Here is a 17,224-nt window from a genome sequence, read left to right as displayed (position 1 = left end):
ACTACCTGTACCGGTACATGTACATGTATTTTTGTCAAATTTTTTTGGGCATGTCTCTTCCACTCCCATGTACCGGTACATGTGTGGTTCGTGTGCTGAACATGTACCGGCACATGTGTGGTTCATGTGCTGAACATGTACCCGCACATGTGTGGTTCGTGTGCTGAACATGTACTGGCACATGTGCGGTTCATGTGCTGAACATGTACCAGTACATGTGCGGTTCATGTGTTTTTAACAAATCCTTGATTTGAAAATGAACGTTTGGCTTGGAGCACCATAATAAAGTTTTAAAAATAGTCTCAAAGTATCGGTACACATGTAAGCTACAAGTGCACGTACACGCACATGTAAATAAAAACATATTGTACATGTACATGTATGTTACTTTCTATTCCAAATACAAATACCAGTTATTGCTCACCAGTCATAAATTTTTTTTTTCTGTACTCTGCACAAACAAGTCATGAACAGTCGTTCACAATGAAAGAAGTCATGAAAATCCTTTCCCAGAATTTCAAATTCAGCTTGACACTACCTGATACTTGTAGTGTCAAGTCATCCATTACCAGGGAAAAAAAATTAGTAATACACAAGAGACTGACGACCAGTCTAGACTTAACTGGAATCCTTGAGCATTGGAATGTGCAGCATTTAGGCAATGGCAGCTATGCACAGAGGAGAAGTGTGATTGAATAATGTCACACTTGTGCACTGGCCCAGCCTCCTCATTTGTTAATCTCAGGACAGTCTGACAGGCATGGGAAAAGGTCAACAAGGTGTAGATATGTCTGGTAAATTCATCACCATTTGGTAAATAATCAAAACATGTGATGAGTCTAGGGTTGCGATTATTCTATCACCACAAGCATGTACAGTACCTATGTGTGGAAAATCATCAGTTTCAATATTTTTTGCAGGAGAGATTTACCGTACGTCACAGGGAAGTATGTACATGTAGTATATATTTTCCACAACAGATACAATTATCAGCTTGTCATCATGCTAATTAGGCCTATTCGTAGAATATACATGTACATGTACGCCGTAACTTCCAGAATGGTTTCCTGGAAGGCACCAATTTTAAAACTGTTGAATAAGACAGCAATTCCAAATAATTGGTACTGGTACATGTACATCACAAGCCGTTGTACATTCATGTACAATGTAAGTGCATGTACCGGTAAATGCATTTAAAACACAAACTCTCATTCTGTCTTGCTAGTTTAATGTATGTACTGACAATGTCACGATTTGTTTGCTTGTGCATATATATAGTGTCTGCTTTCTTGCAGAGCTTTGAATCCATTAAATGTGACTAGTTGCACCGGTGCCTGCAGAAAGCACACACGTAGAAGTGTGATGTCAGCAAAACACAAGCCAATGCAAATTTCAAATTCCAACTTACCAGGTTTCATCATTCTCAAACTCCAACTCTCCTTCCACATCAATGTAATCAACGCCATTTCCCTTGGCTGTGCCCTCGATAGTACGGTATGGTATACGCACAGTGCCCCGTGCCCCGGCTGACCTGACAACCTTGAGCTGCGCAGTGCCAACTGACTCTGACGCCTTGACCTCCTTCTCTTCAAACTGGAATATCCCGGCGTGATCGTCGTCCAGGATAGTTATCGTGGCAACGTAGGGCTCCACCAGTTTGGCCTGAGGTTCTTCCTGGTTGCTATGGAACATACCATCTGGCCCACCGACCCGAACGTTGCTTAGCCGGACAATGAAGTGCTCATCTTCCTCAAAGATGTCATCGTCGATGATGGTCAGGGAGATGTCCTTCTGCGTATCCCCTGGCTTGAAGATGAGGGTGCCTTCAGCGTAATGGTAGTCAGAGCCAGCATTGGCAGTGGCATCTTCCGTGCGGTAGTCAACATAGATGGTGCTTGTCATATTGCCACCTTGTCGTGTGACGGTGATGTTGAAGCTGCCTACATTCTCCATGACAGTGTACTGTGCCGGCTCAAAGAAAATGTGGGCAAAGGAGTCCTCCTGGGGGACCTCGATCTTGACCTCGGCGATGCTGGCTCGGTTCTTCTCCAGCGTCTTCTTAAGGATGTTGCCGGCCCCGCACAGCCTGCGCGTGGCCTGGATGCGGTAGAAGGCCCTGCTCTTTTGCTGTTGGTTCAGGGCTTCATAATTAGCCATCTGCTCCAGGGCCTGCAGGTCTGCATCTGGGTGCTTCGCTCGGAGCTCCCGAAGCAGTCGTACCGTCTCCTTCCGTGTCTCCTCTAGGTCCTTCACATCGCTATCCAGTGCATCCAGCATCTTCTTCCCGTGGAAATCCACGTCATGGTCGTGATTCAAGTTGAAGTGATTGGCATTGGCTTCGCCAGGAATGCCAAGCTCGACAGCACCGGCACGTAGACTTGAGTCCCGTCTGACCACTTTTTCGGCTTTGTACTTCTTCCGAAGAAAGCGGTAAAAAAAAATGCGCTTATCAGCCACATACGCCCACAACACAGTCAGGGGAAACATCATGAGCGTCACTATGGCCTCCCAGAGATCAATCACACCTGGGGTTATCCATTCTAAAATCAAATACAACCAAATGTAAGCAAACAAACTGACAGATGCTGTCACCATGAAGACTCGCAGATGCTTGATTCGCCGAACCTCCCCATTTGGAATGACGCTCACGCAAACAGCAATGATCACAAAAAGATTGAAGGCAGCACTGCCCACAATAGTACTGGGTCCCAGTCTCCCCGCTTGAAATTTATTTCCACATACTTCAATGATGGACAGCAGAATCTCTGGAGCTGAGGACCCAAGAGCCATCAGAGTCAGGTTGGACACGGTCTCGTTCCAGATTCTCACGCTGACCGTCAGCACTTCACCGTTTGGTCTCTTGACAGTCACCTCTCGTTCCTTGGACGTGATCACCTCAATGGCTGACATGAAGCGATCGGCGATAATGGAAACGCCTAGGAACATGAAGCATAATGCTGCAAAGTACACAATGGCCCGTGCAATCTTGTCTCCTAGTCCAGGGTCTTCAGGCTGCCATATTGGCAGAATGAGCCCCTTCCTGCATTTCGTGTCTGACTCCGGAGTGGTGGCAAGGGAGGTGGCGCTGGTCGTAGCATTGGTGTACGTAAGTGCAGCTTCAGTTTGCTCTAATGTCTCTCCAACTTGCATCAGAACAACCATCAGTAGAGTTGGGACTACTGGCCCTCCCTTGGACTGGGCCATCACTCTGGACAGTAACTCCAGCACAACCATGTCTGTTGGTCGCTCTGGCTATCTGTCTCAACCTGGATATATCTACTGAAATGCACAGTCAAACCTGCCGGCTACAGTCTGAGTTTTGTCACAGCACACAGTCAACCCGGGCACTCATGCTGGCAATGGTATCATGTGGCTAATGATATTGCACTTCTGTAACTCTGTCAACAGTTCTGTGCACTTCTCTAGAGTTTGCCTCAATGCACTGCTCTAACACTCCACAGACGTGTTGAGATGGTGCCATGTTATTACGGCATCGATTACTAGAAAATGACTTTCTTTTGCTTGAGATCCAGAGCTTAAAGGCATGGTTGAGCTTCAATATATAGGAGTTCTGTTCACCGACGTGCAGCACTATAGCAAAGTACATGTACATGTACAATACTGGTGACAAGTTGTGAGGTAGCAATACTCATCTGAAATTAGAGAGACAGACACCAAACAGGATTAATACAATACTTAAGAAATCCAACGGGAGTAAACTAAAAGTCCCAAACAAATGATCCTGGTCCTGGCAACAGCGAAGTGCCGAATCAGAAATTGTTGCCGTTTCATCTTGGACAAGTTGGATGCACTAGTCCGAACAATGTTTCCAAAGGAACATTTTGGCCAAACAAGGTAACCATTGTTGGATGAACCACTTGAACCAAGGTCCAGAGGTCTCTGGTTCCACTCCCACTTATCACTTTGTCACCTTTTTTCTCTACACAATATTAATCCATAAACAATGATCAATTAGTTGTATTGCTGAATTCACTTACATGGGATATGCTGACCTGTACTACATGTACATGTACATGTATTCCTCAATACATTTTTGGCTGCCTCTGTTAATTTTTTAATTATAACAAAACCGGCATATCAAAACTTCACTGAAAGCAGGAAAAGATTCCACATGATGCACGTGTATGCATACTTTCGACATTGTAACATTGTAATCATTTTCAGGAAGTATCATTCTTTGCGAAATACGTGCATATATGTACATGTACAATGTACATGTGTATGTACATGTATTAATCAGTAAGTAAAATATTGTGTACCCTGATCATCACTTTATACTGTAACATCATTCCACCAGCCATTCAAAGAAAATTATTCTCCTGCTCTACGTGCTGTACGCGTAAATTGGTTCATCTACAAAGTACCAAGGCACATATATGTACACTCAACTGCACAGTACATGTAGATCAACTAGGATAGGTGGGAGGGACGAGGACGTACCTTATGCACGTGAGAAACATATGCACATGTACATGTGTAACAGTTGTGACTTCAACCAGCCAAGTGATCGACCGGTAGCAAAAATAATGAATAATGAAACTGGTATCTGTATGTGTTATGGATATTTGTAATACTCTCACGGATACCGGTGCATGGAATGTGATGTACACGTACACTTACCGTACATGTACAGTACATGTACATACAGACATGTAATGTTGAAACTTGTGCGTAATTCGTATAAATGTACTGTACATGTTTGTAAATGCAAGAAACGGCTTACAATTTCAAACTGATTTTTGTCTGCTCTTGAAATGAACACAAAATTGGTGAAACCTACAGAAAACAGCTGTTACTCAGGACACGCAAGAATTCACAGATTAACCCTAACACTCCTCAATCCTTCACCTGTTGGAGGATTTAATCTATTGAGTACAATGTTATCGGTGTCTTCTATCCTTGTTTAACTTGTGCATGTACCAGTACATGAGTAAACCTCTGAAACACTCTGTCATTCATTCACATGTGAATTAATGGCCCATTAAAAATAAAGGCTTTGAAGTACACTTCAGAATAAACCCTCATTTGGAATGGAATGTTTTTAATTGCAATGAAATACTGTACATGTAAAATGCACCAACAAAACGAACTCTCATTCCAAACATACATGTACATGTACAGTACATGTACATGTAAAGTACACCATGTACATGTACATGTAAAGTACACCATGTACATGTACATGTACTGTATGTTTGGATGAGAGATGTACACAGATTCATGTAACGGTACCATTGTATTTGTTAGAGCATTAAAATCTCTTGAGCCTCAATCTACATACATGTATACCGGTACCTGCATGTACTCATGAAGGATACTCCACTGATGCAGTACTGTACATGCACGTGTACACTGTACATACATGTATGTTTGTACCTCTACTGATTGATTCAAAGTGCAATGAAAAAACAAGCACATGACAACTCCGGATGTCATTTTTCAAAACTTCTAAAAGAATGACCTTGATAATGTAAAATACAAATTGCCACCTTTAGATTTATAAAAATGATTATATGGGGATGATTAGGCATAATATGTACTTATGGTGGACATTTGGTTGGCTACCGGTGCAAATCAAATGGAGTTGAATTCATTTAAAGTTTTACGTCAAAGTGTTTACACCAGAGGACTTGATTGCAAAACTTCTCTCAACAACAAAGAGAACTCAGTATATTTTTCGAATGATGTATTTTAAAGCACCTACGAAATAACCTTTAAAAAATATACACTGTAAGCCACGAAAAAAGAGCACAAAATTGACAGAAAAGTTTAGGTCTCGTCATTCTCTTACCGTTTATAATCACTCTCACTATACTAGCATACATGTACATGTCTCTGTCTGGGCTTGTACTTTTCAACCACTGAAAATTATCTTTAAGTTTGACTGCATCAAAAATTTACTTGTAATGAGCGCAATACGTTCGTTGCAAGTGTTATATTTGACAGAATTTTGATAACGTTCTAAAATGTTGACCAAAAAATGAATGACGTACCAGAATGCGAAAAACACTGTCACATGTAGTGCTTGAAAATTCCATGCGCGATGGTCATTTTGCCGCTGATTTTGGAGATATTTAAAATTTACAAATCTGGCATTGGATTTTCGTCATGAATCATATTTTATGTCTCAGACGTCATTTTTTTTTTCGAACGTCATTTTCAATGATTTTCTTTCCAGAAACCTTGGTCTAAAGAGAAAAATCCCAGAGCATCGCCACTCTGTGGTGGGGCTCATGAATATCGAACGAAAAAGAGGGCGCACTATCGAACGGCACCGTGAGAGAATGTCAAACATGTCTCCACGATCGATATTTTGGACTGCGGTTTTCGGAAACACACTTGAGAAAATGTGATCGGCCCAGTCGTAAAAGGATGATGGTTTGGCAGTGCTTTTTTGCACTTTTTTTTAAAGCTTGTGTTGTACATCAATTTGGATTTTACTCGCTGTTTTTTGGCAGTCAATTATTTTTACACTAATGATGACAGAATTGAATGACATTTGCGACTGCCGACTTCGGGACCCAAGTAATTGTGAGAGGTATTTTTTATTTCGTGATTATGGTTTTAATATGTGTAAATATTAAATTTTATTGCCTAGCATTTCAACAGGTTACTCACGTCCGTCAAGAATGCTGACATTCGAGACTTTAATTAACTAACTCCAAATAAGTTGAAAGATGGACACGGTCATCATTGTTTCAGATACCAGCCATGACTTCCCTCATTACATCAGACATTGGGAATTAATTCACTGCTGTTCACTTCAGGAAAAATGAACCCCCAAAGTTGAACATTACAGTAATGGTCCATATTATGAAGAACCTGCCACATGCACTAAAAGTACATACGCCCATATAAGTAGGGACGTGTACACTGTACATGTCCGGCACCCTGTATGCATGCAGTTCAATGAAGTGTTGTACAAAATGGCATAGTGCAGTCCTGCACACATACATGTACAGTACGTGTACAGGTACACTGTACATGTACTGACTGGTACATGTGTACTGTACATGCAGTATGTGACTTCGTGAAGCTACAGGTATAAACTTACAATGCATGTAGACTCCAATGGGTATACACCATGACTTGCCGAAATCAGGTTTCTGACAACCACACACTTTGAATAAGGCAGAGAACTGTAATATCTCGGCCTTGCACACAACACACTGATGGAGAATCCCAGTACCATATGCGATCATCTACATGTAGACACGGATCATACATAGACTCCTTGCATGAATGCACTTCACCACAACCCACCAACACCAGCATCGTCATATCATCCCCCCAGCTTCATCAGCCTCATCATCATCATCGCCACCCAAGATTCAACTGATGACATCACCGTCACCAGGGCGACAGACAGTCCCTCTCCAACCTACACGTACATGTGCATAGTACTGTGCACAGATGCTGCCTGCTGTTTCCTCGCTGTACAAGGTACATGTACAGTAGGTGGGCTGGGCTCTGTCCACTCGGTGTGTAATAACGATCCCCCAGGTCTTTTGTTTCACTCACTGCTGGCGATAGATTTGACCAATCTGCATTTGGCACAGCTATGATATCTGCATGTACACTGTACCGGTACATGCACCGGCCGTGTACATGTTGTACACACTTGAAAGATACCCACAAATATCTGAATATGCTGACAGCACAGTGTTCTACGCAAATGCAATTATTTTATGAACTGCCTGTTGGTCAAGGTACACATATAGAATTTTATCCGAGTAAAAATCAGATGTAGATGTGCATGCACAGTATGTGCTGTGCTAATAACTTAATCAATTTCTTGCACATGCATTGTACATGTACGAGTACATGTACATGTATCGGCAAGTTCTACCAAGAACCACGAGTTAACTAGTGGTTAGTTTGTGACATAGTGCACGTGCAGCAAAGTTGAAGTGCGAATGACCCTAGTCAACCATTGTTAGGTCATAAGGCCGAATGGGAGAAAAGGTGGCCGCAGAACGTACAGTACATGTAGCAAAATCTAAAGTGAAAATAGTCATGCACTAGTGACATACATGTACATGTACTGTTTTTCCGGTATTTTTCATTTCCTGGTAACTGGTCCTCTCTGCACTGTGTATTAAAAAACGGGTTATGGCAACCAACAATGCAACCAACCTCGATAGGCTGGACGTGAATGGTTGACCAGACCATTGTTGTAGCCTGGGTCAACTATCGTCGACTAAATTGAGTTCGATGAGGGTTAGTTGAACTATGGTAAACATAGGTCCTTGATCCAACTTGCTTTATAATACTATAATCTACTTCACTGACTCATACTATTACAAAGAAGATTGTACTGTAGGCTTAACATGCTTAAAGTATTCAAGTACCCTGACATGTACTGTACAGTGTAGGTGTCTTACTGCATGTACATGTACTGTACAATTACCATTTTCACACTTGCATACATGTACATACCGGTACATGTAGTTGTTAAAGTACAATGTACACGGAAGTATGTTCATTTATTTTGAAATGATTAACTTTAAGCTAGATATACCCCGAAAGTGAAATGAAAGCAAAGGTACCGGTACACAGAGACAAAACAAGACCGAAGTTTGTACATTTAAAAAGTGGACAGTTTCCCTATTCACAACGCGCAACGTGACCATGTGTGAACATGATAATGCCCGCTGCGATTTGATAATGCCCACTGTGTGAAATGGGCTGTCACCTGGATACGAGAGAGTTTAATCGATTCCTATTGGTCAAAAGTTTGTGTGTGCCAAGTGTGCCATGGCACACAGAACTCGCCATGTGTGCAAAAAGTCCAAATAAGGGGGTACATGTACATGTAAGGAAATTCCTCTGGACTACTCGTACAAGGAATATACCATAAAGTGGACAGGGGTGTTCAGGAAAATGAAAGCAAACTTCTTTAACAAAATCCTTGGAAATTCTTTTGACTCTTCGACTAAAACGGCATTCATGAATGGAAATTATTATTGCTTGGTTAAGAGCATCGGCTCAGGAGAATGGACGCGACTAATGCCCAAGCTGCATTCCTTTAGTGTAACATATTTTCACTTCTGTTTAAAACAGAAAAAAATCAAGCAATAAACATTGCAGCATGTACATGTACGTAGCTCAATAAAAACTCATATTGGTATGTACATGTACATGTACGTAGCTCAATAAAAACTCAGATTGGTATCTACATGTACATGTACGTAGCTCAATAAAAACTCATATTGATATCTACATGTACGGTGTACATGTACATGTACGTAGCTCAATAAAAACTCACATTGGTATCTACATGTACGGTGTACATGTACATGTACGTAGCTCAATAAAAACTCAGATTGGTATCTACATGTACATGTACATAGCTCAATAAAAACTCATATTGGTATCTACATGTACGGTGTACATGTACATGTACGTAGCTCAATAAAAACTCAGACTGGTATCTACATGTACATGTACATAGCTCAATAAAAACTCAGATTGGTAACTACATGTACGGTGTACATGTACATGTTACGTAGCTCAATAAAAACTCAGATTGGTATCTACATGTACGTAGCTCAATAAAAACTCACATTGGTATCTACATGTACATTGTACATGTACGGTACACATGTATAGTTCGGTTACTTTCTCTAAACCTCCTTCACTTAAAATCCCACTTTATCCTCTTTCTTTATTTATAACTCTTCCATTCATTGTACATGTAATGGGTTGATGCTGGATTAATATTATATGTCTGTTTCCTCTTCAATAAATGCTCAGTTGATTGTTCCCAACCTGGGATATTGTCAATCTCAAGGGCATCTGCCTACAGACGTCTGTATGATGTTGTGGTATGTAGCCAGTGAAAATCTTCTGCATGGCATATGAATTATGCATCCAACACTGATTCCAGTCATGTTGTTCAATTTCCGGTGCTACTTGCATTTCTCATCGAGTACTGTTATTTACCCTAACACTCCTCAGTCCTCCAACAGGTGAAGGATTGAGGAGTGTTAGAGTTAAAAGGCAAAAATAGTCTTGAAAATGACCACATTAATTAAGCTTTTTCGAGGGGGGTGGATGTTTTTTCATTGCTTTTGTTTGATCTGTAATAGTTTATATTATGGTTTGCCAAATTCTCAATTGATTAGGCCAGAATGCTGCTGCCAGACTTGTTTTTAATTCATCAATTGGGACTTCTATCACTCCTACACTTCGTCAATTACATTGGCTTCCGGTACAGTTCAGGATTCGATATCTAAAATTCGTCTTTTGACCTTCAAAGCCATTTATGGCCTTGCTCCAAAATACAGTGTATTTTTAAATATTTGTAATGCACATTAGAACATTTCTTTGGTTTCTGTGCAATATAAATGCACTATTATTATCTGTGGGCCTGTATCTTTCTTGTGACTTTGTCAAGCAAAGAAACAAATTCCACACTAAAACATGTACATGTACTGAAGCACACATATACATGTATACACTTAATGAACCACAACAAGGACAAGTGACTGAGGTGGGATTTCAACATGTACATTGTGTGTTGTACCGGTAGGTCACTCTAGAACAAGGTACACTAATACAGGTGTAGGAGCTCTATGTACTCTACCAAATACTAGTACATTCCTACAAGTACATGTACTTCAACCTGGTAATCAAATGTGTTTTGTACAAATACACTGACTTCTAAATTGCATAAATTTGTCTGTTGTGAATTAAATTTTAAGCACCTTTTTTCATTATTTGTGATGTTCATTATGTTATGGAATCACTTCAAGATTCCACATGGTAAGCAACAACATTGAACATGTCAAAAGGTCTGCTTATTCCTTCCCCTCTTATGAGTATTCAAATATCGGAGGATTTTCAGTCACATGATTTTTGAGGGTCAATAGTCTATTTCCTCACCATTCTGGCATACCATTCATAAAATTGCAATAGAAATACACATACATGTACATGACATACCCAGATATGAAAATGCATGCATCTCCATGGACATGGCACGCTTTCTGCAGTGCCTTTTCACGTCATGTTACAGTAGGTCACACAAAAAACCTCTATGGCCCTCTTTAGTGTGATTCTTATCTCAGGACAGGGAGACATGTCCAGGCGTTGCTAGACACCCACTTTCATTTGAACAGTGATTTTTAATAAGGAAATGAAATGTGTTTGGTGGGCGTTATAAGCATTCATATGAGACTAGATCAGGAGAATGGATGCTGATAACTGGATAAAGGCCTTAGCAGAGTCCCATGCATGAACAGTAACCTTTCAAGTCAGAAAGTCAACACAAGGTACAAAAATATTCTAAATTTCCTATGACTTTGTTTAACGATTTTGTGTCTTTTTTTTCAAACGCCTCCTAATTAGCCACGTTATACTGCATTATCGGTACATCTATAGCGCCGCTCATGAGTCATGTGAGTAGTCATAGACAATCTCTTTACCGCACAGTAAGGAGATTGGCCCACACATGTACAGCATGAGTGAGGTGGTGTAAAACGTGATAACTCAGTGCAGTGTGAATTTAGGACTCCCAGAACGCAGACTCGTTGTTACATGTACCAGCACATTTACATGTACAAAATTATATATGGGACCAGTACTGTCACTATTGTGAATTACAACAAGGGAAAATGGACCACATAAGGAGTCTATAAATTTCATGTGACACCAGAAAAACACTTAAGATCAGCAGCTACCGGTAGTGTTTTATCAACTGTGATGGGCTGTCAATCAACGGGAATGGCTAAACTGTCTTACATGGTAAAGTACATGTATACGTACACGTACCGTATTATGTACATGTATGAATGACTGGTTTCAACAAAAATGTGAACTGCATACATGTACAGTATATGTACATGTACGTACCGGTACCATACATGGTAATTTCTCAAAGATTGTCACGCATGACACAGTTCTAAACTGCATTTGCCATATTTTACATCCTTCTCGTTCTTTTCAGTGTGGTTGTTTTTCCATTACCATGGTAACAGAATGACAGGACTTTAATTACATGTACCGGTACATCTACGGTAACCGTGATGCGCCAAGTGAAGGATATTCCAGCGAGACAATGCACCATACTGTAGGCCAACCAAAATTTGCCTGGCATCACAATCATCACATATCAATTGGAAGCATCAATGAATAAAAGCAACAATGTATAATTTTCCATACAATCTGCCATGCTTTGCATCCTCAGAGTCATTCTGAAAATTCTCCTCTCCATCTTATAAAATCTGCTAAATGCTTCCACAGGCATTTCCCATTTCCCCATCAAAAATTCGTCTGCGCAACTTTGGGTCTAGCATGTCTAATGTGCTTGTACGTGTTACAATCCTATGTTGCTCAAACTGCCACATATGGGGGGAGGGAGTACAGTACATGTACATGTACCGTATGTACAACGTACTTGCACAGGTATGATACCACTAGCCTACCAACAAGGTTGGTAGGGTTTTTACTTTCGCCTTCCTGCGCAATTACCCATCTGGTCTAGATGATTAATTAACTCCTATGCAGCTCTCAATTTAATGCACGCTCCTCCCGCAGCACTGTTAACGCATAATTGCTCGGGTACAGCAGGGCGAGTTAAGAGCCATCAGGTGGCGGTAATGAACAAAATGATGTTACGCAAATGAAGCCCCCTCCCCCCGAAAAAATACATGTACTCCTCTTTTTGCCACTTTTTGATGTATTTCATCAGAACTAAATGTAAATGTACATGTACGTACATGTACATGCACATGTTATTTTACTTGGTTGTTTGAGAAAACTGTAAAAATCTTGCCTCGGCATTTTAGTACTTGTACCCAGTATTTGCCAATTGTTCAAGTGGTCCAACATACACATGTATACAGTACGGTATGTACGAGTATTACACATACATGTACATGTACACTAGACTTGTCTCCTCAAGATCTTGTCCCAGCATTTCACAAGCAGGATTTGAATGCCTGAATGTACATTGACTTAAATTAGAGTGTTTACCCTCCATTCCTGAAGTTAACGAGATCTACCGGCAAGAGGATTAAAAAAAGAGACTTTAATCCTTCGTTTGACATAAAATGCGCGTATTAATACCATTACTTTGAAAAGTTATGTGGAATTGCTTGAGCAAATGATGACATGCACGTGTACAATTCATTCCACAGCCTTGAAAAGGAATTTTACACATTGAAACATCATTCCTGCATCGATATGATTTGTTTGTATAAATTGTACAATATGAGTACCGCACCTCATCACTGCAGTCATTAAAGTCTGTGAATAAATAGGCACACAAATTCAAGTATATGTACATTGTACGTGTATGCATTCATTGAGCGGAAACTTGTAGAAAAAGTACCCATACATGTATGTGAAACCTTTAACACACGTATTTAAGCGCACACAAATGTGTACATTACATGTACCTTACAGACTTCAAATCATGGCATTTTGTTCCTGCAGTTTTAAGAGTCTCAAAGCTATCCTTCTTGTCAAAAACTGATTTTGAATGTTGGACTTCAAAGTACAGTCCATCATTTGCAGTTATCCAAAAAGTTCATGTAACTGATAACAATTATTGTGGAAAAGCACACTTGGTACTTTAGCGACTGTAAAACTAGCTGTGAAATTATTCTTTCTGGCAAGGTGTCACTTTGAAGAAAGCAATGAAAGGCGGCCAGTTCGAACGATGCATCAAAAAATTGTCATAAAAGGCATACATGTGCAAGCGTTGACATGATGTAAACATATATGTGTGCAGTTGTTATTATTCGTTGGCTCAGTGCATGGCATGGGGTTGCTACATTCGAATGAACTCAAGAATGTGTCCCAGAAGCTGAATTTAGAAACCAAAAATCCAAATCCTTGAGTAGTGTTTTTCTTAGAATGTACGGTATTCACTGAACTGAATCTTCATCAGGTTTGTTCTCAGGCACCTTTCTTAAATTTTGAGTAATTTTGATGCTTCAAAGGAATAAATGCACAACTGACTCATACTGTATGAGACACCATACATGTACCAGCACCTGTCAGAATTACAATAAACACTTTCATTTCTCCTCAGTGCTAGCAATTCCGTGTCCATTTACAATCAATATGTCTGTATGCGCAGTCATGAAAATCACCATATATGTATGTAAATCACTTACATGTACATGCACCGGTATACATGTACAAGTACGTGTACAATGTACATGTAGGCTATGTGTAGCGAGAAGTCCTCTCCCCAAGGAATAATACTATTGAGTACCTAGGCAGGCCTCAAATCTAAACCTCAAAAATAAAGTAATAGATTTTCATCCCCAAGGACAGCAGTGGGAGGAGCTAAACGTCATGTCATAGCCACATCTCCACTCCCCTTCCAATCAGAAAGACGAAGATTGCTGAACACATGTCCAGAAACCTCACACTTCAAGTGTCACAGTGGTAAAATGCATACCAGTACATACGGGTAGCCAGTGGGGGTTATAATCCAAAAGTTAACCCTTCAACATTTTCTCAGAGAGCAGTACATGTTTTTCATGCATCCAGCTTTAAGAAAACTGGAAAAAAAACACAGCACCCATTTTTCCAACCAAGTCAGAAAAAAAATGTTCACTCTTTCCACTGACTTACTCAATGGGCATGGGCCAACATGTGTAAAGCCATGTTCCCATTGGACTTTTGTTTCCCATTTGGACCATAAATACATGTACATGTATGACCCTCCCCCATCTGTGAGATGGCCAAAAAGACTGGCTCTTTAGGAGTTGAATCTGGTCTTAAAAAACCTGTTGAACATACAATTTACTGTGCCGTTGAGGGTACGTGTACATGTAAAGTACATGTACTTGTACATACATGCACATTTATAAGCAGGTCAACACCATTAAAGATACCAGTATTAATTTCTGACTGCTAACATGGACCTGCATCAGTCTGGTTTCTTGAAAGAAAATAGGTCATACTGAATGACGTTCCAAAAAATGACGTCAGAGACATAAAAACAATTCATGATGAAAATTCATTGCGCAGAATTAATTATTTTAATGTAATGTAATCTTCAGCGGGGATTTTTCCAAAATAAACGGCAAAATGAACATCGCGCATGGAACTTTTAAACATTACATGTGACAGCGTTTTCGGCATTCTTGAACATCATGCATTTGTCGTCAAAATTCTCAAACTTCATCAAAATTGATACTGTACTTATTATACTTTTTTGATGCAGCCAAACTAAAAGATAATTTTTGGTGGTTGAAAGGTAGAACACCTGGCAGATATGCTGGTATAGTGAGAGTGATTATGAACGGTAAGAGAATGAAGAGAGCCAAACATTTCTCATCATTTTTCGTCAATTTTGAGCTCTTTTTTTCCATGGCTTACTGTACATTTTTTAAAGTTATTATTTAGGAGCTTCAAAACACATCAGTTGAAAAATATACTGAATTCTCCTCGTTGTTGAGGACCTGAATATTACAAAGTACTACTTAGTAATAAAATGTACATGTAGTATTCAGTGCTGTCCCTTGTAAGAGGAAATGACCTTGTTCCCTGAAGCCCTAAAATACGTGTACATGTACAGTACAATAGATAAAGACAATGTACCATACAGTGCTCTGGCACTATGAATGCACAATATTATTGTTCTCTGTACGTGTAACAATGGAGGGTGCCCTAGCCAGAAGTAGTAATTGGTAGCGCTAGGTCCTTCAACTCAGACAACTACTGAGTGCTGTAAGCCAAATAATATGCGTGACTATTAGGGATTTAAAAGGAATGTACAAAATGATACATGTATCCGCCACCACACAGCCCTCTCCAATCTAATTATACTGGATACTCTACGAGTACATCTTAGAATTTTAGAAGGCAGTTTGGGAGAAACAGTGACTTTCATATCGTATCGTACTTTCCAGGCTTGCACATACATGTATTCACAGTGTAGGGCCTACACATGTACCGGTACATGTACATACATGTAACTCTGTATTTTATCCCAAATGAGTCACTTCCCCATCCTTATAAGAAACTTGGACAAGCAATAAGTATTGGGAAACTGTGCTGAAATTAAAATAAGGGAAAAGGAATGCATTTCAATCTTTTCATCCCATTGCCACTTAGCCCCATTCCCATTTCACCCCATCCTTGCATCGCCTCACTGCTACAGTACTCTGCCCCATCCCACTTTGACTTAAATCAGATAAGAATCAGATCTGTAATCAAAAACCAAAAACAGCATCTCCTCTATGTCCATGGCAATTACACTCAAATCTAACAGAGTAACAACATACATGTACTGTACATGTAGGTTGAGCAATAGAAAAACACAATAGGCCTATCACAGGCAACCAGCAATGAACCAAACAATGTAATATACATGTACATGTAGGGCAGGCCCTACATGGTATTAAGAAAGAAAAGAATGAACGTTAAACACTGGGGCAAAGTGGAAGTGAGCAAATTCAATGGAATGACTGTACAAGGAGTGATGATGTCACAAAATCAGTCACCTTACCACCACATAAATTAAAAACCATGCCAAACCCTTTTTATCGAGCTCTTTTTAAATTCAATCCCGCTTGATAACCAAAGGTGGACATCCAAGCTACATGTCGTGGACGCAAGGCAGCCGACACAGCATTGCACAGGACGTACATGCTTAGAATGATTTACTGAGCCGAACTCCAGTAACGCCAGTCTCCGGCCAAGATCATGGGCATTGTAGCCTACTATACTCCCTTGAGTCTAACGTTACCTAGGACTTCCTGAAAAACATGGTTGCCCTCTGAAAAGCCAAGGCTAGGCATTCTAACATTAACGTAGGGTGTCTATCATCTTAAATAGTTACATTACCTGCTCCTTTGCGAATCATTCAAAACGTGCCCGAACACCGTCACTCACCAACGCTGCATCACTTGCAAGATGCAGCGTACATGTACACCTGCTGCTTATACCGCCGCGTGCAGCCAAGCACCTTATCAAGCACGCTAATAATAATAATAGAAAGGTACGAGTAGTGAGCCCGCGCTGTATACAGCTGTTTCGAGCGCCCTCTTTTGTTGTCTGTGATCAGTTGTCAAAAAATCGCTAACGGAGGGGGCTATACCAGAATACCAGATTGCAAAGCCCACGGATTACAGACAGGTCTGTGTCACGGACTCATGCATTGTACTTACGTACGTACGTAGGTTCAGATTTTGTGAACAAAATGACAGTTCATCACGTGTGCAATAAAGCATGCGGC

General features: G+C 40.4%; 1 protein-coding gene across 4 annotated transcripts in view; it reads right to left on the bottom strand.

Annotated features, from left to right (window-relative positions):
- LOC110986339 (sodium/calcium exchanger 1-like) overlaps positions 1-16,991 on the bottom strand; it is an 83,264-nt gene extending 66,273 nt beyond the window's left edge. For 2 of the 4 annotated variants that reach the window (XM_022248127.2, XM_022248129.2), the window contains exons 1-2: positions 16,834-16,991; positions 1,409-3,653 (exon numbers count right to left, since the gene is read on the bottom strand). In XM_022248127.2, coding sequence (XP_022103819.1) covers positions 1,409-3,234 — 1,826 coding nt within the window. In that variant the 5' untranslated portion in view covers positions 3,235-3,653; positions 16,834-16,991. Of the gene's footprint in view, positions 1-1,404; positions 3,654-7,075; positions 7,822-16,833 lie in introns of those variants that run through there. The other 2 variants (XM_022248128.2, XM_087137665.1) reach the window with 2 other exon arrangements.
- Between the last annotated feature and the right edge of the window lie 233 nt (positions 16,992-17,224).

This window comes from Acanthaster planci, linkage group LG01, assembly GCF_054643075.1.
Source record: "Acanthaster planci isolate LZ-2023a linkage group LG01, COTS_SCS, whole genome shotgun sequence".
NCBI classification, from domain to species: Eukaryota; Metazoa; Echinodermata; class Asteroidea; order Valvatida; family Acanthasteridae; genus Acanthaster; species Acanthaster planci.
The sequence above is the reverse complement of the archived record's forward strand: the minus strand, read 5'-3'. Positions and strand labels throughout refer to the sequence as shown.